General features: G+C 34.8%; 2 protein-coding genes across 4 annotated transcripts; one reads left to right on the top strand and one right to left on the bottom strand.

The window, feature by feature from the left end:
* The first annotated feature begins 1,164 nt into the window (after positions 1-1,164).
* LOC131930722 (RING finger protein B) lies at positions 1,165-7,999 on the top strand. 3 transcript variants are annotated; one of them, XM_059287310.1, is made up of 11 exons: positions 1,165-1,238; positions 2,386-2,771; positions 3,182-3,299; positions 3,871-4,022; positions 4,526-4,632; positions 5,297-5,460; positions 5,603-5,702; positions 6,017-6,073; positions 6,214-6,333; positions 6,559-6,802; positions 7,227-7,999. In XM_059287310.1, exons 2-11 carry the CDS (start codon positions 2,531-2,533, stop codon positions 7,955-7,957), a joined length of 2,034 nt encoding a protein of 677 aa, XP_059143293.1. In that variant the 5' UTR covers positions 1,165-1,238; positions 2,386-2,530; the 3' UTR covers positions 7,958-7,999. The 3 variants fall into 3 exon arrangements, with proteins under 3 accessions (XP_059143293.1, XP_059143292.1, XP_059143294.1); XM_059287309.1 differs by having other exon boundaries at positions 1,174-1,238; positions 2,382-2,771; XM_059287311.1 differs by having other exon boundaries at positions 1,180-1,200; positions 2,382-2,771.
* Positions 8,000-8,467: 468 nt separating this feature from the next.
* Positions 8,468-25,940, bottom strand: LOC131930720 (BLOC-2 complex member HPS3). The gene is made up of 23 exons (XM_059287308.1): positions 25,510-25,940; positions 24,628-24,859; positions 24,382-24,484; positions 24,006-24,109; positions 23,545-23,891; positions 23,016-23,252; positions 22,623-22,736; positions 22,069-22,247; positions 21,478-21,606; positions 21,244-21,365; positions 21,042-21,108; positions 20,727-20,896; positions 20,026-20,125; positions 19,493-19,676; positions 19,236-19,299; positions 18,870-19,134; positions 17,392-17,458; positions 17,128-17,162; positions 16,923-17,018; positions 10,276-10,500; positions 9,615-9,857; positions 9,306-9,402; positions 8,468-8,886 (listed from the first exon to the last, which is right to left on the bottom strand). The coding sequence occupies exons 1-23, from the start codon at positions 25,721-25,723 to the stop codon at positions 8,708-8,710; spliced, it is 3,573 nt and encodes a 1,190-aa protein (XP_059143291.1). The 5' UTR covers positions 25,724-25,940; the 3' UTR covers positions 8,468-8,707.
* Positions 25,941-26,070: the final 130 nt, after the last annotated feature.

Below are 26,070 nucleotides of genomic sequence, written 5' to 3'. Positions count from 1 at the left end.
GATAAGTAAGGGGGTCTTGGTTTAGTTAGGCCTGGCCTATGTCTGTGGGTTCAACTTGAAAGATATCCTAAATCAACATCAGCCATATCTTTTATAGAAGTTATTGAAATTATACACCTACATTTAAAAAATATAGATCTATTTTTTTAAACGGATGTTGTTGAGAATTTATTCAATTAGATATATATTTATTATTTTACAAATCTACAAATGCTTTAGTTACCGGCGATAAAAACAGTGGCGCAGGCAGGTGTGTTAGGATGGTGAGAAACAGTGCTTCTTTCATACATTTTGCTCGGGGGGGGGGGGGGGGTAACTGTATAGCTCTATATATTTTCCTTGATCGTCCGTGGGGGCAGTTAACGTGTTAGGGGGGGGGGGGGCTAACGGGGGAGCAGTGCCCCCCTCCCCCTCCCATAAAGATGCTAGAAATAAACACGGGTTAGACGGCCTATTTTATGTTTCATATTATAAAGCAAGGCAACTCTATCCCGCAAAGTTCACCAAACTTCGTTAGAACCCCTTACGAAATTGTCTATCTTTCCACTAGGGATCGAGAGAAAAGATTTAGAGGACCGGGCGGAACGTTATTTAAACGTTTTAATGCATGTTTTACAAGCTTTTATTTAACTTAAAAAAATGAAAGTACAACAAATCGGTCCGATAGAAATCGACATTTTAATCGCCAATTTCCATCCATGACGGACGAAGCATCACAAGCAAACAGAGGAAGCGAGTTCAATAAAAGCTTGTAAAAACGCGAATTGTTACTATTCAGTTTCTAACATAACATTTTAATATTAAAAAATTGTGTCGTCACACTTTGTCACCCCATCCCCCTTGTCAAATACAGTGTTTCTTTCAGACTTTTTTCTCCCGGGTGGGGAGGGGCTCTTGAAACTTTCGGGGGGGGGGGGGGGATGGCTTGTCACTTGCAAAAGTATATTTCTGTATACATTCTATTTCGTTCGGGGGGCGGTAGACGAGCTGCGTTGGTGGGGTGGGTGTATATTATATACTTATATACTATATAGCTACATCTACAAAAGTACTGCCTACGCCACTGCAATCAGTAAGCTTAAGGCTTAATGTCATAGAGTCTAGAACTAGATAATACTAGATATTGTTTCTCGTTATTTAGTTATTGGTTTTTTAAGTGCTACTTTTTAAAATACAAAATGGCGATCTAAGCGAAAAACTGTAAACAAATGTCTACAATATTTAAAAAACAAACCACTGTAAAAATATCTTATTTTTACTTTTGCTTAGGGGGCCTACTTATTTCTTTATAATAAATAATTTATTTATTTTTCTTAAAATTTACATACAAGGTGTAGATCTAGATCTACTAAAAACTCACTCTCTAGGCAATACCAGTACACTCACACTTCAGTACCGTACAGAAACTTGGGTACAGAGTACTGAGAGTAGCCTAGGCTACCACTAAGGCTAGCTTACTATTATTAGCTTAGCTAATTAGCTAGAGTAGACTATTACTTATCACTAGAGTATGAGTATACTATATTATTAATGATAGGAGGATTGATAGGTACTAAATGAAAACTCCATGCGTATTTTTATTCCCGGCTTCACGTTCACCTCCAGTTGAGCGTATTTTATTATCAACATAACCAAAACACAACACAATAACATGGTTTCATTTTCTTACTGCAGGTCAAAATATTGTTGACCTGGATAAAAAATATTTTTTTTAAAGTGGCTTTAAAAGTAAACAACTGAGAATATGTTTGTTAGAAGTTGCAAATGAAGAGATCTTGAAAATAACCTGAATTTTCACTTTTGTAAGACATACAATGATTGGCTGTGTTGGTGTACTGTGGAGAAAGTAGTAGAAACTCTGTGATCAATTTTCTGAAAACCCCACTTAGTAATTTTGTAGTAATTTGTTCTGAAAACTTTGCTGATAAAACTTTAAAATTAAATTATACTTTTTTAAACCACATCACCTAATTTGGAACAAAAATTTCAGTTTGGAAAAATAGATATTCAAGTTACACTACACCTTAAACATGTAGTATTTAATAGTAAACAACAAAATGATATCCCTATTTAAAATACAAAATAAATGTATTTAAGTTAACACAGTAATTGCATCACATTTGCTTGGGAAGCAGTTTTTTCCACCTTAGTTGTGTATCAACAATATTTTGTTGTGTATCAAGATTGTAATATACTTATGTAAAACAAAAGAACAGTTTAAGCAAGGAAGAGGCAGAGAAGAAATCTTTATGATTAAAAAATCTTTAAAGTAGTTAACAGGGTATTTTTGTTTAATGTTATTGGACTTTGTCTTCTATAAATATCTTGAAATAAATCATTTTTTACACTGATAAAAACATAATGTATTGATTTTTTCTCAGCTAGAAAGTGAATGTTGTAGCCCTAGCCACAGAACCATATGTTTTGTAAAAATGCTCAAAAGTCAAACTTTGGGAATGAGACGTTGAAACGTAATGTGTTACAGACAACCTGACATACGAAAAGGAACAAATAAGAAGTAAAATTCATTATGGAAGCTCCACAACTGGTGGGTGAACCTATCTGTAGCATTGATTCCTTTAAGGATGATTGCCTGATTACTGGTGTGATCCAGGAAGGGCTGTTGTTGACAGAGGATGTAATGCTGAAGGCATTGTCTCTCAATGATATGCCTGAGGAGATCCTGGAACACATTTTGTGGTTTCTCTCCCCATATAAAGATTTGGATGCAGCAAAACTTGTCTCAAAACAGTGGTACAGAATCATTAAATGTAAGTACAAAACCAGAACTGAGATTTTATCTTATTATATCTGTTTCTCACTAGATATGTGTTCATCTATTCACATAATTTATTCACCACAAGTTTGTTCCAGTATGTGATACTCTACACCAGGGGTCTCCAAACTTTTCAGTCCGAGGGCCGCATTAACTATCAAATTTCAGTTCGGGGGCCAGTTTCTTCCGGGCATGTCTCTGATTTTTCTGGGCAAAGTTCCTCAGCTATCACCAGCAAACGTTTTTCCGTGGACAAAAAGATCTCCGCGGGCCGGATGATGCGGCCCGCGGGCCGTAGTTTGGAGACCCCTGCTCTACACAATTAAGACTTACACACTATCAAAGACAACAAAACATTTGCACTTTTGTTATTGCATGTTCTAATGACTATCTTGTCCCTGACAGCTCTAGTGGCTCAATGTAAAAGGAGATTTCATCAGAATTTAGCCAACTGTGAAGTAAAGTGGAGTCTTCTGACTAATGATACCATTTGCAAAGCCAGTTCAGAAAAAAAGTGCTCCAAGTAAGAAGTATTATTTAATACAAATGTTCAAATTGTTAGAGAGCCATTACTGTAATATTGTTTATAATGCGAAGGGTCGGCGTGGTCAAGTCGGTAAAGCTCATGGTTGCTAAACCGAAAAGACTCAAGTTCGAACCCTCGGGCAGATGAGGCTCGTTAGCTGGGGACAGCCACTCTTCTAGGAGAGACAACTCCAAAATTAAACAACTGCTGCCTTGTAGCAGGCTGAAATCGGAGTCAATGGCCTCAATGGCGCATAACCAGTTGACACGTAACGCTTAATTTTGTTGGAGGCGTGGTCGAGTCTGCAAAAAGCTCATGGTTGATAAATTCAAACAAAGTCTCGAGTTCAACCCACTGGCAGATAAATCTCGATCCCCTTCAACACTAATAATTAAGAACCAAGAAGAAGAAGAAAGTTTATAATGTATTGTAAATACAGTTTTTTAACATTTCATCTCTACAGTATTGTTTTAAATTTTTTAAAAATTAGTTCAATTTTCAAAACTATTCTCAAAATTTTGTGAACATTTTTTTTACATCACCCATCACAAATTTATCTTTCAACTAGCATCAGCATAAGTGACAGACACTCTCACAGTGCAACCTATTACAATGGTTCTATGTACATTTTTGGTGGTTGCACTTCTACAAATACTACTTTCAACGATCTTTGGAGGTTTGATCTTGGGACTCGACAATGGGTTCGTCCTGTTGCCATGGGTAGAAATTAATCTTTTTAACCTTAGCCTCATTTGTTTGTGTTGTATTTATCAGCTTATCAGTAATATTCTAATATAAAAAAAAACTCTATTTAATATTGTCTAAAATCTGTACTAGATAGAAAACAAGCAATAGATTCAACAGTGAATTTAATAAAAAAAAAAGGTTATTTTCAATAAAAGTAAAGTTATATTAGGGAAGGTATACAGGCTACAGGAACATGCTTCTCTGGATACTTTGCTCAAAATAATACCCCATGATGTTGATGCCTGGGTGGACTTGTTGTTCCTTATCGGTCAAGTAGAAAGAAATTAGGATCAAACACAGTTTTGAACCGAACCCCCTCCTTCCATCCATCCCTTCTTTGTGTTTGCCCTGTCAAGATCAATTTAAAAAATATTTAGAACATTTTGTAACTTAAAAAGATTTTATAAGTGCCTAAGAGTTAAATGTATACATTTGCATGTACAAAGTACATTCTATACAGATCTTGTATTTTCTAGGTACATATCCATCTCCGAAAGCTTGTGCTACTATGGTGGTCTATAATGGTAACTTAGTCTTATTTGGAGGTTGGAGTCATCCAATACCTTACCCTAATCCACACCAGGTCAGTTGTTTTTGTTGAGAGGTTGTATTAGACTATACATGCAAAAGTAACTTAAGTGCATTCTTTTTGTTCATCCACTAAAAATTCACAAAATTACATAACATATTTCAGTTAACATGGGAAATATTTTTTTCTCCTTATAAGTAATGGAAAAGAAATAAAATTGTTATAAAAATCCTTATTGAGTGCCTACAAAACAAAATGTGTTGGTTCATTATTGCTATTCGCCTATAATAAATAAAATTTTCTTTATTATTAGAAAACAAAAAAGTCTTCGAAATATGCTACAACCATTCTTTTTAAAAAAAATTGAAAAAACTGAATGTTTTTCAAATTATTGTCTCATCAATCCCCAGTCTGCACACTACTTCTCACATAACATTGTCCCATCTATCCCCAGTCTGCACACTACTTCTCACATAACATTGTCCCATCTATCCCCAGTCTGCACACCACTTCTCAGATAACATTGTCCCATCTATCCCCAGTCTGCACACTACTTCTCACATAACATTGTCCCATCTATCCCCAGTCTGCACACTACATCTCACATTACATTGTCCCATCTATCCCCAGTCTGCACACTACTTCTCACATAACATTGTCCCATCTATCCCCAGTCTGCACACTACTTCTCACATTACATTGTCCCATCTATCCCCAGTCTGCACACTACTTCTCAGAGCTACACTCCTACAGTCCTGTCACCAATCGCTGGACACACATTTTGTCCATTGGTCAAGAACCTGAAGCCCTGGGAGGCCACTCAGCATCTGTTGCTGGTCATTTGATGGTTGTGTTTGGTGGTTCTCCCAGAACTGGAATGGGGTAAGTAGATTCTAGTCAAATAAAAAAATGTATACAGTTGAGGCATAAGTATTTTGTTCTAATTTCTTGATGTTCTTTTTGTAAATTAGTTTTCTAAAAGTACTTAAGTAAAGAATATAAAATGCATTTTTTTTCCCTTCAGATCTAACAATGTTTGGGTGTTTAATTTCCTGAAATGTTCATGGAAGCTGCAAGCAGTCACACACGATGTTAGGCCCGACCCTAGATATGGACAGTATCAGGTATGCAACAGCTTTCCGTTCTGTATATTTTACAACATGCATGGTTCTTTTATCATAAGGAATTGTAAAATTTCAAAGTAAGAATTTTATATGAACTGCATACATCTAACCTTATTATGGGCAGCTGCTAGATAGTCTTAATGGTAGGTGAAGTAGAAAGTTTCTATGAAATCATTTTATGAAGTATAAAGGGTCGATGCTTATGTACAGTGTCCAGCTGCCTTCAATTTTACTGGTTGTAAAATTGCATTCAATATACAATGAAGTTGCTGCTAAAAATCCAGTTTTTCTCAAAATTCTATTTCCATTCGCAGACCACCTTAGATGAGAATCACATTTTAATAATGGGCGGATCAGTTGGACCCAGCAGGGTAAGTAACTCATGAAAGTTTTGTAGTTGTGGAAGTTTGCCCAGTTGGTAGTAAATCAGTATCAAATCAGTGCAATAGTAATAAACTCATGTATTTATGTTGTTGTTACTGCAGGTATATAATGATTATTGCCATTTCAGGTTTACAATGATATGTGGCTTCTTACCCTACATCCCACTGAACCTTGGACTTGGTCAAAAATAACCATCCAACACCCAGAACTTATGGCTCCACAGTCATGGTGTCATGCAGCTTGTAGAGTGAGTACCTAGTAGTTGTAGTAGTGTTAGTACCCTCACAAATTAAAGGCGATATTCTTGTCAGTTTCTTGTAACAATCAGTTGTTGCAAAATAGGTTATTACATCTTTTAATATATATGACTTAGTTTGATGATTTAGTACTGGACAAAGAAATAACAAGAATATAGTCTCATAATTTAACATTGTTTTCAACTACAATTGTTAATTGCTGAATATTGTTGCAGGTGAAAGATGTGATTGTAGTGGTGGCCAAGTCAAACAAACTGCGTCAGACACGAAACATCAAGCCCAAAACTATACGCACCTGTGCTTTGGGGGCAGCTGCTAGTGGTGAAAATTGCCCGCAAATGTCGTCAAATCACTTATCTAATCAGAACGATTCTAACTCTTCACCTCAGCCACCAAACAAGGCAAACAACTCTGATGAACAAAAGCCTCTCTGTAGCAGTAACAGATCAAACAATGAAGGTCTGTTCTGACACTTAATTCTAATTCCAATTTTTTTATTATATATCCAGTTTTTAGTCAAAGTTTTTTAAAAAGATGTTGCAAATAAATTTAACTTAATTTAAGTTTAAAACTTTAAATATGTATCTCTTAGTTTTCATAGATTTGTGTCAAATGTTGATAATTATCGTACATAATTATTACAGTTTGTAAAATTATATTCATCACATCATTTATTAAAAAATTGAAAAATCAATACTTTAATATACCATACAAGTTGGAGCTACTACAATCATATTGAACAGAATTTTTTTTAAGAGTAATGTTTTGACAAAAAATGTTTTTAGGAGTAATGTTTATTTACTACAAACATATTTTATCTAGATTTTTGTTTTCTTTGAGTGTTTGTTTTAAATGTATATTTTTTATATGGTACATGTTTCAGATTGTCAAGATGATAAAGCCAATAGTTCACCCAACAAGAGCTTACTTGCCCTACAGCAAAAGTTACACAGAGAGTGTGTGAATCTAGCAGACCCAGATAACCACCACCACAACCCGCACGGGTCAGACGAAGCTGAGGGTTACTTTCACAGACTTAACAATCGTTGGGGCAACGAGGCCAGTCCTGACCCAAATTATTTTCACCAACAGCAGTCTGAAAACAGCCCACACAACTACAACCAGCCAGAACAAGGAACATTTCAGAGAAGAAATCAAAATGTGCCTGCGAATGTTCGAGGCAGGGGAGCTGGGTTTATGCCATCTATCCGTCCAAATGCAATGTGCAATAGACAAAAGCAGCTCGAGGCCCTGCAGCGACAAGAGGAAATTCTCAGGTCCAAGTCTCGTGCTCTTTCCGCAGCAAGAAATAAAAAACCAGTGGATGTCAACCAGGATGTAGATCTGGAAGAAAATGTGCCGGACATAATACCAACCAAAAACAAAATGGACGTCCATGTGGTCAATATAAGTGGTGTGTTGACAGATGAGGTGGCGGTGTGCCGGCCACTAAGTGAACTGCAGCCGCCTGGAGCGCCAACAGAAACAATTTGTTGCAGCTTGCTGGAGGGTAGAGGTGAGCTGATACTCTTCGGTGGCGCCATCAGGGATGTGAAAGCTTCTGATGGCACCAACACAGCCATTAACAAACTGTATGTGTTACAGCCCAGGTGAAAACAGAGTTTTTAAATATTTGTACAAAATAAAAATATTTTATCTACCATTTTGATGTCATTTTTCAATTCTGTATCAAAGAAATGTAAACTACTTATAATTATTTAGTGAAAGAAATTAATTTAGTTGTTAAGTGTAAAAAATATTTATTCAGTGATAACAAACATTAGTAAGAAACATTCTTTTAAATTTCATTGCAATTGAAGAAACATTTGAAAACTATACATACAGGTGTATGGTAGACTTAAGTTGTTTTTACTCATTGTCAGTTTTTGTAGAGAGGTAGGTTGAGTTTTGGAAAATTGGTCGTGTTAAGAACAAGGGTTATAATCAAATGTTCACTCTAGCCTGTTACATTTAGAGTTGGCCACATTGTCAAGTGGAATAACTTATAAGTTTTAATCTGTGGGATTTCTCTCATAATTGGAAGATTTATTGTTCGTAAAGTATAGAAATTAATCAATGCTTAAAAAAAAAAAAAAAGCAATTACAAAAAATAATTTAGATTCACAAAATTTATTGGGGATTTTATACATTTTGAACAGTATAAATAAAATAAGTTAAAAAAATAGTTTATAAATGCATATAGATCTACATACAAATTATTTTAATGAATATACCTGTAATTAAAACACACAAAAAGATGTTTTAGACAGGTTGACAAGATAAAAAATGTACAAAAATTACTAAATTGATGACTTGCTCATATTGCTGCTAATTAATGTCCAAGAGGGTTAAAACTGAATGACATCAAACCTGGGACATTAGTTCTTTTCCCATGTGGACAATTTTTCTTTTTAACTGCTCTGTGTGTTCAGTTTCAAGACTAGAAGACAAAAATGGAATCAGGAAGTACAGGCTGCCATCTGCTGGCAGAAGTTCCAGGAATTGGGCAGGGTGGAATAACTCTGTTAGTCTTGTCAACAAATCTGCATTGGAAATAGAGTGGCTCTTATTTCAACAATGTGAAATTAGTTCTAGTAACAGTTTATTAAGCTTAACTAAGCCTGCTATGATGTTATGCAGGGGCGACCTTAACAACAGAACTCAACTGATACCACTGGTCTAGATAGAGAGATTCCTAAATGTTACATTTTTTTTATTTTTATGGAAGGCAAATCTGTTTCAACAAACTTAATGAAGTTATAAAAATCATTGTACAAGTTAGAAGCCCTACACAAATAAACTTCAATATTATACTGTACAAACTCTCACTCCTGATATAAGTAATCTCTCCGACAACTGCTGTGCCTTAAGCATTTTAAATCTACAAAAGTAACAACACATTCTGTTTGTTTCTACTGCTACTCAAGGGACAGAACCAAGACAGAAAGACATGATGAGTTACCTTTATAAGCTTTAACATAGATTTCTTCAGTATCAGCATCTGGTGTTTCTAAAAATTTCTTCATAACGGCTTCCATGTAGCGCAAAAGATAGGTATACTAAAATAAAAAGTTACATAACATTTAAGGTAAAATAAAAGATAACATTAGATATGCAAGGTAAAATAAAACTATGGATATGTAAATGAGGAAAGAAGTGCTTAAAATTCAAATGAAAGATTAAGAATAAATAAATTACAAGTAACTCAATGGAACTTCATTTGAATAATGTCAGTAGCCATTGCCAGATTAAAAAAAAAAAATCTTGATACCTTTTCAACACTGTCATTAAAACAGCAAGAGGCAAAAGATCCAACTATGTTAGGATATTTGTCAACAATTTGTTCCGTAGCTTTATCCAAGTCAAGTTTTATCAAACACAGAAGTTTTATACTGTCAGAGAAGTCATCTCCTGGAGGAGCAGAAAAGTCTTCACATTCAATCTGTGATGACCCCAACAATTGGAGGACCAAACTGGCAAGCTCATTTGTGGTTCTTGTGGAACATAATAGAGACTGAAAGGTAAAAAATTCATTTAGAAATCAGTCCAAAGTTTGTAAAAAATTAATTCTATTTTAACATTTTAATGCTAAAAGACTGGCTAAAATAAGAAAAAGATTAAATAAGCAAAATATGGATTTGACAAGTAATGTTAATCGAATATAAATAACATGCAAACTTGCTTATTTACCTTTGATTGCAAAAAAAATAATTGAAAAATAATTAACACTGAATTAATTGTTTACTTTTGTTTTGTTTATAACAGTTGTAAAAAAAATTATATATTTAAATATGCATTACAAAAAAATGTAAGAATATTTATATAAATACAAATAGTGGAGAACTGAAAGCAAAATTACTATCAGCCCTAAAAAATCTATTTGGTCATTAGATATGTTGGCCATAAACATAAACTGTGGTTGTAGCATATACCTGCAACTTGAGAAGACTTTCACTGCAGCTGCAGCAGTTGCACTTTTCACTCAAACCCTGTTTTGTTACGGCTGAGATAGGTATTGATGCAGTCCTTAACCCTTGACCTGGCATTGGCTTGAACTCTAACCTTATACATGGCCTAATCATTTTTTGTGGGCCTTGAAATGGTGGAAGGAAATCTAGCCAACCAAATCTTGGAGCAAAATGTCCATTACCTTGAGGCTACATCAAAATGAATGCAAAAGTAAAATTTTAAAAAGCCTTTATTAAAGAAACAAAATTCCTTTATAAGCAATGTTTGAAAATTCAATGACAAATAATTATCATTAAAATTTTTTTTAAAAACCCACGTTTTCTGATTGAACTAAAAAGTAGAAAATAAATGCTATACATCACAATAATGCAAGCGATCACTCTACTATAAGCTATCGCAAACTGCGTGCGCATTATGACAAAAAATGAAAAACGTGGGGCGCCGAAGTAAAAGTTTTTTATCGGTCATTGTTAATATAAGATGTAAATGTTATATTACTATTTATTAGATAATACTATTGAGTTTTATTAGGGAGCTTGTAGAGAGTCAACAGTATTAGAAACTGTAAGAAAATCACAGAAAAGATAAATAAATAGCTTTTAAATAAAATAACAGTAGTCATTATATAAATTTGTTCGCTAATTGGTATAATTATCTCCCAACCTTTCAACAATAACATTTTTGTGAGTAAAGATAGCTCTCATCTTTGACCAAAAAAAACAATTTTATCATAAACATACTTGTAATTTTTCTTGCATTTTATGTTGAGAATTAAATCTCTACTAAGATAAAAGTATAATCAAAATAAAACTACTGGTAATTAATTAAATTCAAATTTATTCAAATTTATTCAAACAACGGTTACAATTGTAGGCACAAAGGCCTTTTTTCACATTGGCCGTTTAAACAAATAAAGCAATTCAATAACACATAGCAGTAACACATAGCACTGAAAATGTGGAATAAAGAAACAATGGTACATAGCTATCATACATAATGAGATAAAAAAGAGAATATAATAGATGAATGAGAAATGTTACAATGAGTCAGTTAGGTCATTAAATAATTTTAGTTTTAATTTAGATTTGAATATATTTTCAGATCTAGATAGCTTTATTTTATTAGGAAGATTGTTCCACAAATTAGAACCAGAGTAGGCGAAGCTATGTTTTTGGAAAAAGGTTGAATAAGGGAATGGTAAATTGAGACGACGATTTAATTTTATGTTAAAAGAAAATAGATCTGATAAGTAAGAGGGGGCTGTTTCGTGGAATATTTTATATAAGAAAATTGATTTAGTATATATTATCTTTTTATTTAATGGAAGTATTTTAGTTGTAAGAAAAGAATCCATACTACTAGACAAGCCAGTAACCAGTTTTATAGCCCTTTTTTGTAAAGAAAGAAGAGGACGCTGCTTAGATATAAAGCTGCCGCTCCACACTACAGAAGCATAATCCAACCTGGATTGAATAAAAGCCTCATAAAAAACCAGCCTGCTCCTATAGTTGAGAAAGTTCTTTATCCTTGCTAACTGAAAGGTTGTCTTTAATAAGGACATTCTTAGAAAATGAATATGGTCAGACCAAGTGAGGTTGTGATCTATAAACAATCCTAGGCATTTGTAACTGTCTACCTGTTCAATGTTTGAATTGTCTATAGTAATGTTTAATGCGGTGGATGGAAGACGAAGGCGTTTCTGATGAGTTGTAATAAACATTGACTTGGTTTTATCGGGGTGAAGTTTCATTTTGTTAAATTTTGTCCAAGTTGCAAGCTGATTGGCACATGTTTGAAGTTTGTAACTGAGTGACTCAGCACTGTCTGCAAAGACATGCAAAGAAGTATCATCAGCGAACATCTCGCACTGACCAGCGTCAATATGCAATGGAAGATCATTAATGTATAAAGAAAAAAGTAAAGGACCTAAGATTGAGCCCTGTGGAACCCCTATATTAACATATTTCTGTGAAGAGATGGTATTAAGGTGAAACACGCGTTGAGATCGGTTAGATAAAAAGGAGTGAAGTAACCTAACTGTAAAGTCGTGGAATTTGTATGGAATTAGTTTTTTAAGAAGTATGGTGTGATCAATAGAATCAAAGGCTTTTCTGAAATCGACAAACAGCGAGCCACAGAGTAGGTTTTTGTTAATATTTATAAGCCAGTTTTCATTCATCTTAATCAGAGCAGTGTGACAAGAATGAAACTTTCTAAACCCAGACTGATTACTATGGAAAAGCTTGAACTTTTCTAGGTAATATGAAATGCATTTGTTTATATGTATTTCTAGTGGCTTGGAGAGGGAAGAAAGTATAGAAATTGGCCTGTAGTTATTAGCATCTTGGATGTTACCTTTTTTGTGTAGTGGTATAACCTTAGCATGCTTAAAATGTGTCGGGTAATAATGCTTGGCAATACAGAGGTTATAGACATAGGTTAAAACTTCGGAAATTATTGGAGCTGAAATCTTCAATACATTATTAGAAATATCATCAAACGAAGTTGTTGAAGACGGTTTAAGAGATCTTAGGCTAACATAAACTTCATGAACAGTGAGAAGCGGAATGATCAGCTCTGTCCTACCACGGTGAGCAGAATTACAAAAATTTTTAAGCTCCTCACTGATTGTGTAATCAGCATCTGTGTTGAGCGCTACAGATGATATAAAATGATTGTTAAAGTCATCAGCAGATATCTGGCAATGTCCAGCTGTATTACATGTGCGTTTTTTTCTAATTATTTGATTTATAGCAGTCCAGATAGATTTGGAATTAGGTTTGCCTGACAGCAGCTTATTAAAATACTCTTTCTTCGACCTACGCACAAGCAGTTTGACATAATTTCGCTGCCTACAAAAGTCCTCAGAAGTTCCATGACGTTTAAGCCAGTCTCTTTTATTAATTGCAGATTCGATATTGTTGTAAAACCAAGAAGGTTTGTATGTAGTCTTAACTCTTTTAGAGATTTTAGGAATATGTTTATCATATATAGTATAGAAAATACGCAGCCATTCAGAAATGGCAAGATCGGGACAATTATAATTGTATACATTGCAGAAGGGGGCAGCCAATAAATCCGAAAGAAAAAGATTTTCATTAAATTTTCTAAAAGAGCGATAACTTATAGTTATGTGTTGCCGCGAAGGTACACATAATCTTTTTGTCGAAAAAGTACAGCAAACAGGGAAGTGATCACTAACACCACAAGAGGGAACACAGACCTCTATTAGGTTGCAGTCAGGTGATGCGTATATGTGGTCAATTATTGTACTAGATTTATCATTTACCCTGGTAGCCGTGTGCACAAATTGTTTAAGATTCAAAGAATCAATAATATCTTGCCAATATCCTTGAGGTTTTAATAAATTTATATTAAAATCTCCCAATATGATATATTCATTGTTAGTAGATAAAACGGTATCCATCATGGAGCAAAAACGATCATACCAATCCATGTTTTCACAGGGATTTCTATAAAGGAAGCAAATTAAAATTGCCGGATGGTGTTTGCTTTTTTCGAGTTCAATCCAAATACATTCTATATTGTCCGTTGACAGATCCATCCTGTACTTGAAACGAATTGAGGAGTGGACATAGACACAAAGGCCAGTTTCTTTGTGTAAGGATGGGTCTCGGCGTATTAGGTTATAATCAGAGACGGATATCTCAACATCATTTATAAAAGATTGTAATCGAGTTTCAGAGAAACCAAAGATATGGAAAGGATTGTTGGAATTGTTTAAAATTTTTAGAACTTCATGGTGTTTATTAAATATGTGGAAAATATTTAAATGACCCAATTTTAGCCCACATTGTGAGGGCCAGGATGATGAAAATAGACAATGCATAAAGATAATAAAATATCAATGAATAAGAGATGTTATAAACAAAAATCAATATAATGAACTAATTAAACAGAATCAATATAATTGTCTTACAATTACACGCTTTGTCATCCAATAAACAAACACTCGCTGCTCTTCACACTGCCTACACTATAATTAAAATAGTACAGTGAGCTAAACTAGTAAATAGTAAGTGAAAAAAGTTAGGTTCCGGGAAGGCGCTTAAGCGACAACATTAGAGCTTGATGAAGCAACAAAGGGCTAAAGCCCATTAAGTGATGTAAGCCTGGGCTAGAGTTCAATTGATCTGAAGATATTGTTGGAAGCAAATCAACAGTCGAAACCAAATCAGACGTTGTACCTTTTACGTTTGAAAGTTGCACATGGTCTTTATCTGTTAAGCTGACGGCTCTTTGGGGATACTTTATATTTTTAGCAAGAATGCTGCTTCCAATTTTAGTCAAATGAATACTGCCACTGTACAAGCGTTGTCTCGGGGCTCCTGACTTCGCAGTGAAAAAAGGTGTATTGTTTATAAAACAGTATTTATAACTAATGCAGAAAGACTGTAAAAATCTATTATTTATATCTATCAAGTGCCTACCCTTGCCCCGACATGGGGGTACGATGGATGAAAATCGGATTGTTGCGTTGGGAAATTTGTGAGTGATACTTCTCACAATTTCTAGCATATTAGCTTGTGACAGTCTGACGTTTGATAGACTGTCGTTGACACCACAATGTAAGGTTACAGTTGTGGTATTAGAGTCACGTGATCGGCTACTAATAATGTCCCTAATTTTTTCAAAATTTGCCCCAGGCAGCGCTATTACCGATACACGCTCGTAATGATCCGTGGCCATTATATCAGGATGGAGACCTTTAAGTGTAGAGTCACCAAGGATCAGATGGTATTTCGTTGTTTGGTTGGTGTAGGGGGCGGCGACATGTTGTGTGCTATCTCTATTAGTGGCATAGTGAGTAGAGCGTTGGACAACAGGGACATGAACAGCCTTGACCGTTGGGACGCTGTATTGTGTAGAATTGCTTTTAGTTCGTGGTCGTTGCAGGGTGCTGGGACTCGAATGTTCCGATGGTTTGATTCGCGCTCTGTCATCACGTTGCGTAATTTTAACAGGGATTGGGAACGGAGCTTCTAGCATGATGCCTGCCGATGTGATTTTTGTGTCATTTATTAGTTGTTGTTGATTATCCTCACATGTTGAGGTGGATATTGTGCTGCAAGAGAGATTCTTGGTTGTGAGGAGTTTCTTTAGTGACGCAGAAATATTTTCTTGATCAATCAAACGTTTCTTAAGGTTAACGTGTATATCTTTGCAGCTATGCACTTCATTAGATAGTCTCTTGACTTCATCCCTTAAGACAGCGTTTTCGACTCGGAGTTGTTCTAGTTGGCTGTTAAACAGCAATTTCTCCGCTTTAAAAGCTTTTTTAACACAGGTGATCTCGTTAAGAATAAACGATCTTAAGTTATTATCCAGTTGTGTGGTTTGAAGAAATGATATTTTTGGACTAAGCAAATCAGTTGGTTGAGATAGGTTTGATGAAAATGTATAGTTATTTATAGGTGTTACACAATCTAACGGATTGGTATTGATCGTATCCTCTGCACATTGATTGTCACTGTTGGAAGCAGACATAATCATGGGCGGTGAAATGGGTAGCTCCAATACTCTGGGTGGGGACAGTGAAGGTGGTGGTGACAGTGATAGTGGCGGCGACATGGGTAGAGGCATGTCGACAGCTTTGTCTGTTGTAATTAGGTTATTTAGAATACAGCAAAATTCCGAATCCACCCAAACAGACACAACGTTAGATTTTCCCTGTACCATAATTTTGTTATTCGTGTGGTACAGATGGACAGATAGCCCTGGTAATTTATAAATATCTTCAACATTGGCGCCATCATCATCCCTTCTTTCCTCAACAACACCAGCATATTTAGTTTTGAAGATTCTTTTTACTTTTTCATAGCTAATTGAGTTTCTAAAGGCAACGATAACGCATTGTCCTCCATCTTTCTTTTGAAAATGAATATCATCCGCTGCACAAATGTTAGCAATCTTTTTTGATATCGCTTTTTCTTTATTTAAACGATACTTCTTAGCTCTGCTGCTTCTGGTGACAACACCAGTCCCTAACATTTTCACTCACCAGTAAAATTAAAATATCATGCTGACATCAGTAGAAATAGATGAAAAAGAAAACGAATCATCAGTAGATCTACAACAACTAAGAATATAGATATCCGGTTACATTTTAACAAAGGATTTACCTGAGAAGTCTGACAAAACAGGTGGGCTTATAGCTAACTGGGAAGTGCCCGAAATTTCGATCGCAAGATTTGATTGGAAAAACAAACAAACAAACAGACGCGAAAGCAAGTTAAAGAAAACGTGGGAAATAAAAAGAAACAAATTCAGCTGCTTGTGCAACCTGGAGTATTAGTTAATAGTATTGGAACACCTTGGCTAAATCAGCACAACTATGTTTGGTAATATGTATATGCTCTTGTAAAAAAAAAAAAAAAACTGTTGCATACAAATAACTATGTAACCACCACACAGTTCATTCCTGTTACCCTTAAGTTAGTGATCACATTCTCAACATATGACCACGCTGTCTACCCCCACCCCCTCTCCCCTCCCCAACCACCATGTCATGCTAAATTGGAAACTCATCCACTTAACATGTTTTAGTTAATTTCTCAAAATCTTGTGTTTTTGTTTGGTTAAATCTTACCAAAGAAAACTTTTGAAAACTTGTGGTCGCATTTTGCTTTGTGGTCGGCTGTGACTTGTCTTTTAATTTTTTAATATAGATTTCACAAAGTAAAGTCTGAAAAATTAAAATTTAATTTCAACTTTATAAAAAAAAAATCTACTATAGAATTACAGTAGGTTTAGACAGCATAGTAAAAGCTTAAAGCAAAAAAAAAATAACTTACAACAGCTTCTTCAAATAGAAATACTCTTTTGTGATCTGAAATTAAGTCAGTAAAAAATAAAAAAAAAACAAAGTAGGCCCTACTTTAACTTGCCAAAACAAACTTTGAATGGCTGATTACACTGGATGAAACAATATTTTTCCAAACTATAAACCAAATAAATATAACTCTCTTTAAACACAAAAAAACAAAACAAAAGTAACTCTTCTAAGTCAAATATAATAAGTATTATAGCAAAGCCTTAGAGAAAAGAACAACAAAGACCTGTTAATATCAGCTCCAAGACTTCTCTTACATGGTTGCTGTAAGGGTCGTCGGATTCACTCTGACTCTGAAAATTGTGTTCAAATTTTAGCTTTTTAAAAAATATTATAGTTTCTACCTAACACATTGGGAACGGAGTGGTCTAGTGGTAGAGAGCTGGACTGCTAACCGTAAGTTTTGAGTTCGAATCCGGGTTCAAGTCAGTAGACCGTCCCTGATGGGTACCTAACTCACATTAGGGAAAGTAAAGGCGGCTGGGCATAGTGCTAACCACACTATCTCTTCATATGTTGAGGTCACAGAAACAAGTGAACTCTACTTCACTTGCCCCATAGACCGTCAGGTTTGAAAGGGAAACTTTACCTAACACATTATTACATTGATTTTCAATAAAATAGCAACATGAGTGGAAGTCTATGATATTTTTGAAAACATGAGAATTCAAACTATTTTTTATTTACCACACTATCCCTTCATATGCCAAGTTAACAGAAACAGGTGAACTCTACTTCACTTGCCCCATAGACCATCAGGTTTCAAAGGGAACTTAACTTACGTTTACTTTTTACATTACTTTCCTATACCTGTCTAAATATTTAAAACAGTGAGATGCTTTAAAAAGGTATTAAAAATCCTGTAAAAGGTTGCCCTACCTTGAGCAGATACAGGAGAGAGTCTAATGACATGACACACAAAAGGTTGACCTACCTTGAGCAGATACAGGAGAGAGTCTAACGACATGACACACAAAAGGTTGACCTACCTTGAGCAGATACAGGAGAGAGTCTAACGACATGACACACAAAAGGTTGACCTACCTAGAGCAGATACAGGAGAGAGTCTAACGACATGACACACAAAAGGTTGACATACCTTGAGCAGATACAGGAGAGAGTCTAATGACATGACACACAAAAGGTTGGCCTACCTAGAGCAGATACAGGAGAGAGTCTAACGACATGACACACAAAAGGTTGACATACCTTGAGCAGATACAGGAGAGAGTCTAATGACATGACACACAAAAGGTTGGCCTACCTAGAGCAGATACAGGAGAGAGTCTAACGACATGACACACAAAAGGTTGACATACCTTGAGCAGATACAGGAGAGAGTCTAATGACATGACACACAAAAGGTTGGCCTACCTAGAGCAGATACAGGAGAGAGTCTAACGACATGACACACAAAAGGTTGACATACCTTGAGCAGATACAGGAGAGAGTCTAATGACATGACACACAAAAGGTTGGCCTACCTAGAGCAGATACAGGAGAGAGTCTAACGACATGACACACAAAAGGTTGGCCTACCTAGAGCAGATACAGGAGAGAGTCTAACGACATGACACACAAAAGGTTGACATACCTTGAGCAGATACAGGAGAGAGTCTAATGACATGACACACAAAAGGTTGGCCTACCTAGAGCAGATACAGGAGAGAGTCTAACGACATGACACACAAAAGGTTGACATACCTTGAGCAGATACAGGAGAGAGTCTAACGACATGACACACATGTCTAGCATCTCCACCAGTATCTCCAGCAGTGTGCCAGACATGTGCTGCCTCAACAGCTGGGCTAGCGGCGTAAAGGAGTTGAAGTTCTCATGAATGAGGGTTGGGTGAGACGAACACACGTCAACAAGGTTGCTTTTTTGGATGGAGTTAAGTTCTGTTCTGGCCATCTCCACCTCACACATGGTTAAATGTAACTGGACCATGGCTAGTTTATCTACTGGACTAAGGAAGATGAGAAATCAGAATATTAGAGATCATTTTTTAACCGTCGACCTAATTATGAATGTTCAGTCATGTTAATTTTTTTTAAATCCATAACTTACGTAATTTGTTGGGAACTGCTAGACTTGACTGACAACCAGGTTTTTAAATGATGAAAAGCAGTTTCTGATAAATAAAGCAAACATATTTTAAAGTAAAGAAAAATAATTTTAACAAATAAACTCACTATTATAAAAATGATCACAAGTTCAAACAAAATCTGATTTTTTAACAAACGTTTTCAGGACAACATTTAGTAATTTTTCAAAATTCGTATAACAAATAAACATGCAGACACAAAATTAGAATAAAAACCCACCTGGAGTAAATGCCTTCATATTTGACAGCAAAATGACTTTAGAAAGTTTTTCTGGTGCTGACACTGCGTACATTTTGAGGATGTTATCACAAGAGCTGCTACTGAGGTCTATGTACTCATCTTGTAAGAACAGGACATTGTTCAGGTAGTCCAGGACACCTTTACCAAACTCTCTCCTGTTATGCTGCAGAATATACATAAATGCTGTAGGACTAAGCTGAGGTCATTGGCTCCACAAGGAACAAAAAGAAAAAATGATAATGATTTTAGATCTAGGCACATGAGTAAGTAGGTTAAATTATTTTACACCAATATTTCAGTTTCATAATAAAATATTTAAATAGACTATTAATTAAAGAAGAATAGTTAGATATCAAATATGTAATACACCACAAATTATCTGAAGAAACTAATTGGTCAGTTCAATAAAGAGGTCTGGTGTAAAAATGTAATAACTTCAGTTAAAATATTTTGAAAATGCAATAAAATTGTAACTATAAATTATCTCTAGAGAGTGAACGCCACAAGCATACTTTTTCAGTCTGTTCCATGATGTCTGCTACAATCTCATTGACCGGCACACCAGAGCTTCTATAGTAGGAACAACACAAGTGCCATTCATCTTGACCTGGCCTGCCACACAAAACTTTTCTCTTACAGCAAGAAAACTGATTATCAAAACTAACTAAAATAAATAGATTTGAATAATTAATGAATACAAAATATTAATTTATTAATTAATGAATAAAAAATATTAATTCATTTAGGTGCATTATTAATTTTTGGCTATACTATGTTAGTTTAAATACTAAATTCAAGACAGTATTCATTATTACTTAATGCTTGTAAACCAGAAATATTAATCAAAGCTTTATCAATGACCAATATCAATAATTCATGGAAAAACTCTTCAAGACATGGAATAATACAGCAAGGCAGAGTAGAAGAGGGCAAAGCCCCTCATGGACAGTAGAGAGACAGGGATGAATGGATTAAGTACCCTTTCAGACTAAATAATCCATAAGGTAGATGAAGTAGACACTATCAGATTGTGCAAACGTTGCATATTATTTTGAAGTAATTGTGTTGAGGACTATGCAGAGCTGCATTAACTTGCATTAATTGTGGAGTCGTCGAACCAAATTCTAGAGTGATGGGTCCTCTATAACTCGACTATACCATCCCAATATGAATTTGACAAAAAGAATATAATATTAATTTCAAGTGAACATACTTCGAGTAATAATCTCCAATCAGCCGACTGACTTGCTGCAAACACTCCTTGACACCTGGGTCCTGCATGACGGTACAGAGTGGGTGAGTACTGACCAACAGGTGAGCCTCCAGTAACAGGTGGATGTAGGATGATGGGCCTGTGCTATGGATGCCTTCAGCAAATGATATCTACAAAAATAAGGTCACTCATTTTATTATTTAATTGTATTTATATCTAGGCGAATTTTTAAAAATTTGCAAGTGAATTTTAAATAACACTTTGGTAGCTAGATTTTTAATGTTACACTTTTTATTTAGGCCTATTTGTTATTACCATTTCTTTATACAATTCAATCAAGTTGAACACGTGTAGAATGTAGACACTCCAATGTGCTTCTTTCCTATTAGAAACAGAATTTCATAAATGATTTGTGTCTTCATAAAATTAGAATCTAGAAAATGTAATTTGACTTAACTTGTTTAATTTATTTACAACCCAATAAAGGTTTTTAATTTACAATGAAACAATATCTTACCCAGCTGGGTCTTGGACTTTGGATAACAGAGCCAGAAAATTTTTCCCAACAGACAAATTGGCAACTCCAAAGAAGGGCTCATGTCCACATAAACAAATATCTAAGCTGGAGGGTGGGTAACACTGGAGAAAGATATGGAAAAAAATTTAACCTATTAATATTTAATCACTAGAGTATTTTTCTGTTTAAGGTTTGTGTATTATAAAAATGAACATGAAGTTAGAATAAATTTACCTTCTCATGACTGTCTTCATCGTAATGTCCTTTTTTCATCATCTCCTGAGACAGAACACCCCAACGAGATGTGTACGTTTCTATGCCAGTGGCTGTAGCAACATGTAGATGGCTCTCACTTACTCCGACCTAATCATTTCATTAAAACATTTTCACTTTGTTAAACAAGATAAAATAAATGTATGATTTTAATAAGGTGATAATTTAATACTGTGATATGTTTATTCAAGAGTTAGAACTAAGTTTGTTAAGGGACACTATCATAGCTAAGGGGAGATAAGATGGCATTTAAATGCTCGTCTAACATTTAACTAACCAAATAGTGAGTTCATGTCATTAAAGCAATGGAAAATGTTCCCCAATAAAGATTGATTAATAATTAATACTTTTGATTTCATTCAAGCATACCAGGAACAAAAATTTTTTTGAATTACCCAGTTTAACCAAGAATATTTATTCTGGGCCATGAACATTTGGTGGATATGATTTACATTGATAAAAATTAAATATATTTTAACACTGTTAGCAAAAGGCTATGATTTACATAGCCTAGGCATGCAAGACACTGAGTAAATTTATTCCCCATCTCACCTGTGTGGCCTGGTCTGTGTACTTGTACAAAGAAATCTGGTTCAAGGCAGGTGACAGCTGGTACAGGTAGCCTCCCCTGTTTCCACTGACATAACAACACATAGAGGTCCTAGTAGGGCTCAGCAAGGACCTCATTCTGTCTGTGTTCACGCTCGGGACTCTCAGAGGTGTGCTCAGTCCTAGAAAATTACAGGTGTTGATTGGATCATTAAGTTAATGTCTTCTCAACGTTGTTAGAAAAAAAAATTTTTATTGGTCACCTGTAATAAAAAATGTAAGTTGGAATAAAATACTAAAACCTCAACTAATATAGTTGAAAACTGAACAGGGTAGATAGGTTGCACAGATAATTTTAGTTATTTATAATCAAATTATTTGGGTATATTTACGTGCATTCAACATAGCAGCAGCTGTATACAGACAGACAAACAACACAGCAGACAGACAACACAGCAGACAGACAACACAGCAGACAGACAACACAGCAGACAGACAACACAGCAAACAGACAGACAGCCAGAAACACAGTAGCAGACAGATAGACTTAGACTAACCTCCGCTGTATGTTGGAATCAATGTGACACTCATCCAATCCTCCTGTTCCCGTGTGTCACTCAGATACAAAACTGTCTCTGCTTGAACTCCAGAACTAGATTTCCTATTCCCACCTGACCAGAAACAATAACAGAAAAGATAAATAAACAGCTTTTAAATAAAATAACAGTAGTCATAATATAAATTTGTTCGCTAATTGGTATAATTATCTCCCAACCTTTCAACAATAACATTTTTGTGAGTAAAGTTAGCTCTCATCTTTGACAAAAAAAAAAACAATTTTATCATAAACATACTTGTAATTTTTCTTGCATTTTATGTTGAGAATTAAATCTCTACTAAGATAAAAGTATAATCAAAATAAAACTACTGGCAATTAATTAAGGATTTACCTGAGAAGTCTGACAAAACAGGTGGGCTTATAGTCTTAGCATGGTGATGGCACTGGGCTTGTGTGACAGGTGTGTGCAGACCAGGTAGGCAAACAGCTGAGCTGCCTGCAGCCCCACCCCCTGGCTGGAAATTCCACTCCACAAAGTTTTCGTCATTCACTATCTTGGTCTCAGTGGCCTCCAACTGTTGCAAAGTTGTGGGCTTGGGGCTTTGCCAGCCCCCTTGCCACATACCCACTGAAAATATGTCCATAATTTTACATTCTTAATCTCAATTAAAAAATAGTTGTTCAAAATGCAAATTGATGCTTATTTATATTTCAACTAGGATAAACATTTACAAAAAAGCCATAAATTATCTTTCTACCACCATTTAAATATATAAAACAATGTGCTGCTCTATTTAGTCAGAAACAGTGATAAAAAAATTAAACAAAAATCCTGTTATTAATGACTCCTACAAAAAGCTGTCTACTTCTTTTTTTTTTAAAACAAAAGTCTTAAAATAATTTTATAAAGCAAAGTGTACCAGATGAGAGATCTTTTCCCATTTTGGCATCCAAATTTAACCGCTTTTGTGGCTTAAACTCTTTGGACTCTGTATCCTCACTGTCACTTTGTGGTGAAAATGTGACCCTTCCTAGCGACCGCTGATCCTGAAACATGAAGGTTTCACTGACAACAGACTGGGGAGTTGCTGCCCCTGATGATAGTCTGCTAGAGTCCTGGTCAAGGTTAGTAGTTTGTGTGTTGGGGGACAGCAATTCGTTGTCCATGTAGGTGGACACAGAACGGCCTTCTGAGCTGATTGAAGTGGTTGGGGATGTCACAAACTTTTTTTGCGATCTGGGGTTGATCTTTTCGCTCTCATCATACCTGAAAGAGTCAAATTTAAACCTGTAGGTCTGAAATAAATGTTTCAGGACTTAAGAGAATTTTTTTTTTCCTCAGTTGATTAAGTCGGTATAGTTAAATTATTTATTCTCGCACCTGACCCTAATGCCTTGAATCTCTTTATGAGAACAGCATACAATAAATTCTTCACACAAGGAGAGAGATGTAATTTGAAAATTCCAACACAACTCCAAAAATACCTACTTGTAAGAAAAAATGCAGTCATTTTAGCGGATGACATTTTTATTATGGTATTAAAAACTTTTAACCTTTTTAAATACATCATACACAATTCATAAATTAAAAGGTTAATATACATACATATATTTATAGTCAATCTAATAGTATGATTTAATGTCTAAATTAGAAAAATTATCTTAAAGATTGCAGAAGATCAATATAATTTAGTTTGAGATCTATAAATGAATCAAATAAAACAAGGAAATTTCACTCAGTTTTCAAGTCAACCCACCTCCACGTCTATATAAGTACTGTTAGAATTAGCTACGGTTTTCTCCACAACAGTACAAAGTTTAACTTCTGAGCTACAGGCTATGGCAAAATTACCTGTATATCTGTAAAATAATATAATTAAATGTATACACATTAATACAAAACTGCCACAACAAAAATAAAATTGTAATACCTACTGATACAGATAAATTAAAATGATAAACAATGTAAGTATATTCAAACCTAAGTAAAGAAAAGTATATACTTGCATACAGCTATGCAGCTGGCATTTTTTTCCACAGGAACCTCTACTATTTCCATTACAGGTGAACTTGAGCTACTTGTCACATACTGCACATGTGATTTGCCTGCCACACTTACTTTAGTTCTTGGCTTTCCTTTTTCTTTTGTGTTTAGTTGCCAGTTTAAGTATATATGGGCTGATTTCATTTCTCTTTTCCATGACTTCTTAAGTTCAATAGTTGCTATGTAGTTTTCTAAGAGATAACAATATGTTGTTTTTAAAGAAACCCATAAAAATATCATTTAGGGCCTACAAAACCTGAATTTACTTCCTTAATTATTAGAGAACTAGCTGCATACCCGTGCTCTGCTACAGGGAATCTTTTTAAATGTACCAACTATGGAACAGAACAGAACAAAACTAAACACAAACACACAAGAAAACACAAACACAACGCATACCCGTATACAATTTTAAAATAAATTTCTTTTAAGAGGTAGTTGAAATATCAGCTACCATTTTTTACTTTTATATATGAAAACAAGTACATTAGATGAGTCAGTCTCGTGCCATTTACATTAAAATAGTTAGAATAGTAGAATACTTACATGTTTTAATTTTTGCGTTGCCATGTAATTTATAATTATTTCCACGCTTAACATTTTTGTTGTAAAAATAACAAACTTAAACAAGAATATTATTCATTTAACACAATTATAATTTATTAGGCCCCTATAAAAATAGAGTTTTGATTAAAATTGTCAAAACTTCATACCAATCCAACTCAGCTGATTTACATTTTTAGACAATAGTTTATTTATTTTTAAGAACTAGGCCTAAATAATTATTTATTTTCATTTTAATTAGATTTGTACATTCTAAGTCCCATAGAAATCAACTTACTGAAACTATTGTATACAATTTTATCAACTTCTGAAATTGTTGGACATCTGTGAATCTCTTTAAAGTTTCCATCACGAACTTGGTAGATAAGGATTTCACAGTCACTAGTGGCAATAAAGACTTTGTCATCATCAGCACAAATAGTTAGAGGCTCTTTCTTTACAGGGATGACTTGTTGTGAAGAAAAGCTATGACATTTGAGAACTCGCACCATTGCAGTTTGAGTTAACTATTTTAATTTTTTTTCCTGTTCAGAAATTACATTCAGATTTTTTAAAAGGCAAGGTTCAAGGTAAGGCCTTCTCACTAATCTCTGGTATCTCACCACCTAACTAACTAGAATCTAGACTCAAGATTCTACTATATTACTAAATATTTTATCTAGTAGTAAGTAGATCTGTTGATCTACAATCCACTTTGATTATCATCGACATCAGGACTCAGTAGTAGTGAAGTGACGGTCACTGTCAGAGACTGAGGAAGGGAAAAAAAGATACATTAAAAATCCAATAACTACCATATTTCTAGTATGTATTACTGGTACTGCATAATTCAGTTACT

The sequence above is a fragment of the Physella acuta genome, unplaced genomic scaffold, assembly GCF_028476545.2.
Source record: "Physella acuta isolate Inbredline_101_S28 unplaced genomic scaffold, ASM2847654v3 ptg001829l, whole genome shotgun sequence".
NCBI classification, from domain to species: Eukaryota; Metazoa; Mollusca; class Gastropoda; family Physidae; genus Physella; species Physella acuta.
This window is presented reverse-complemented; position numbering and strand designations above follow the sequence as displayed.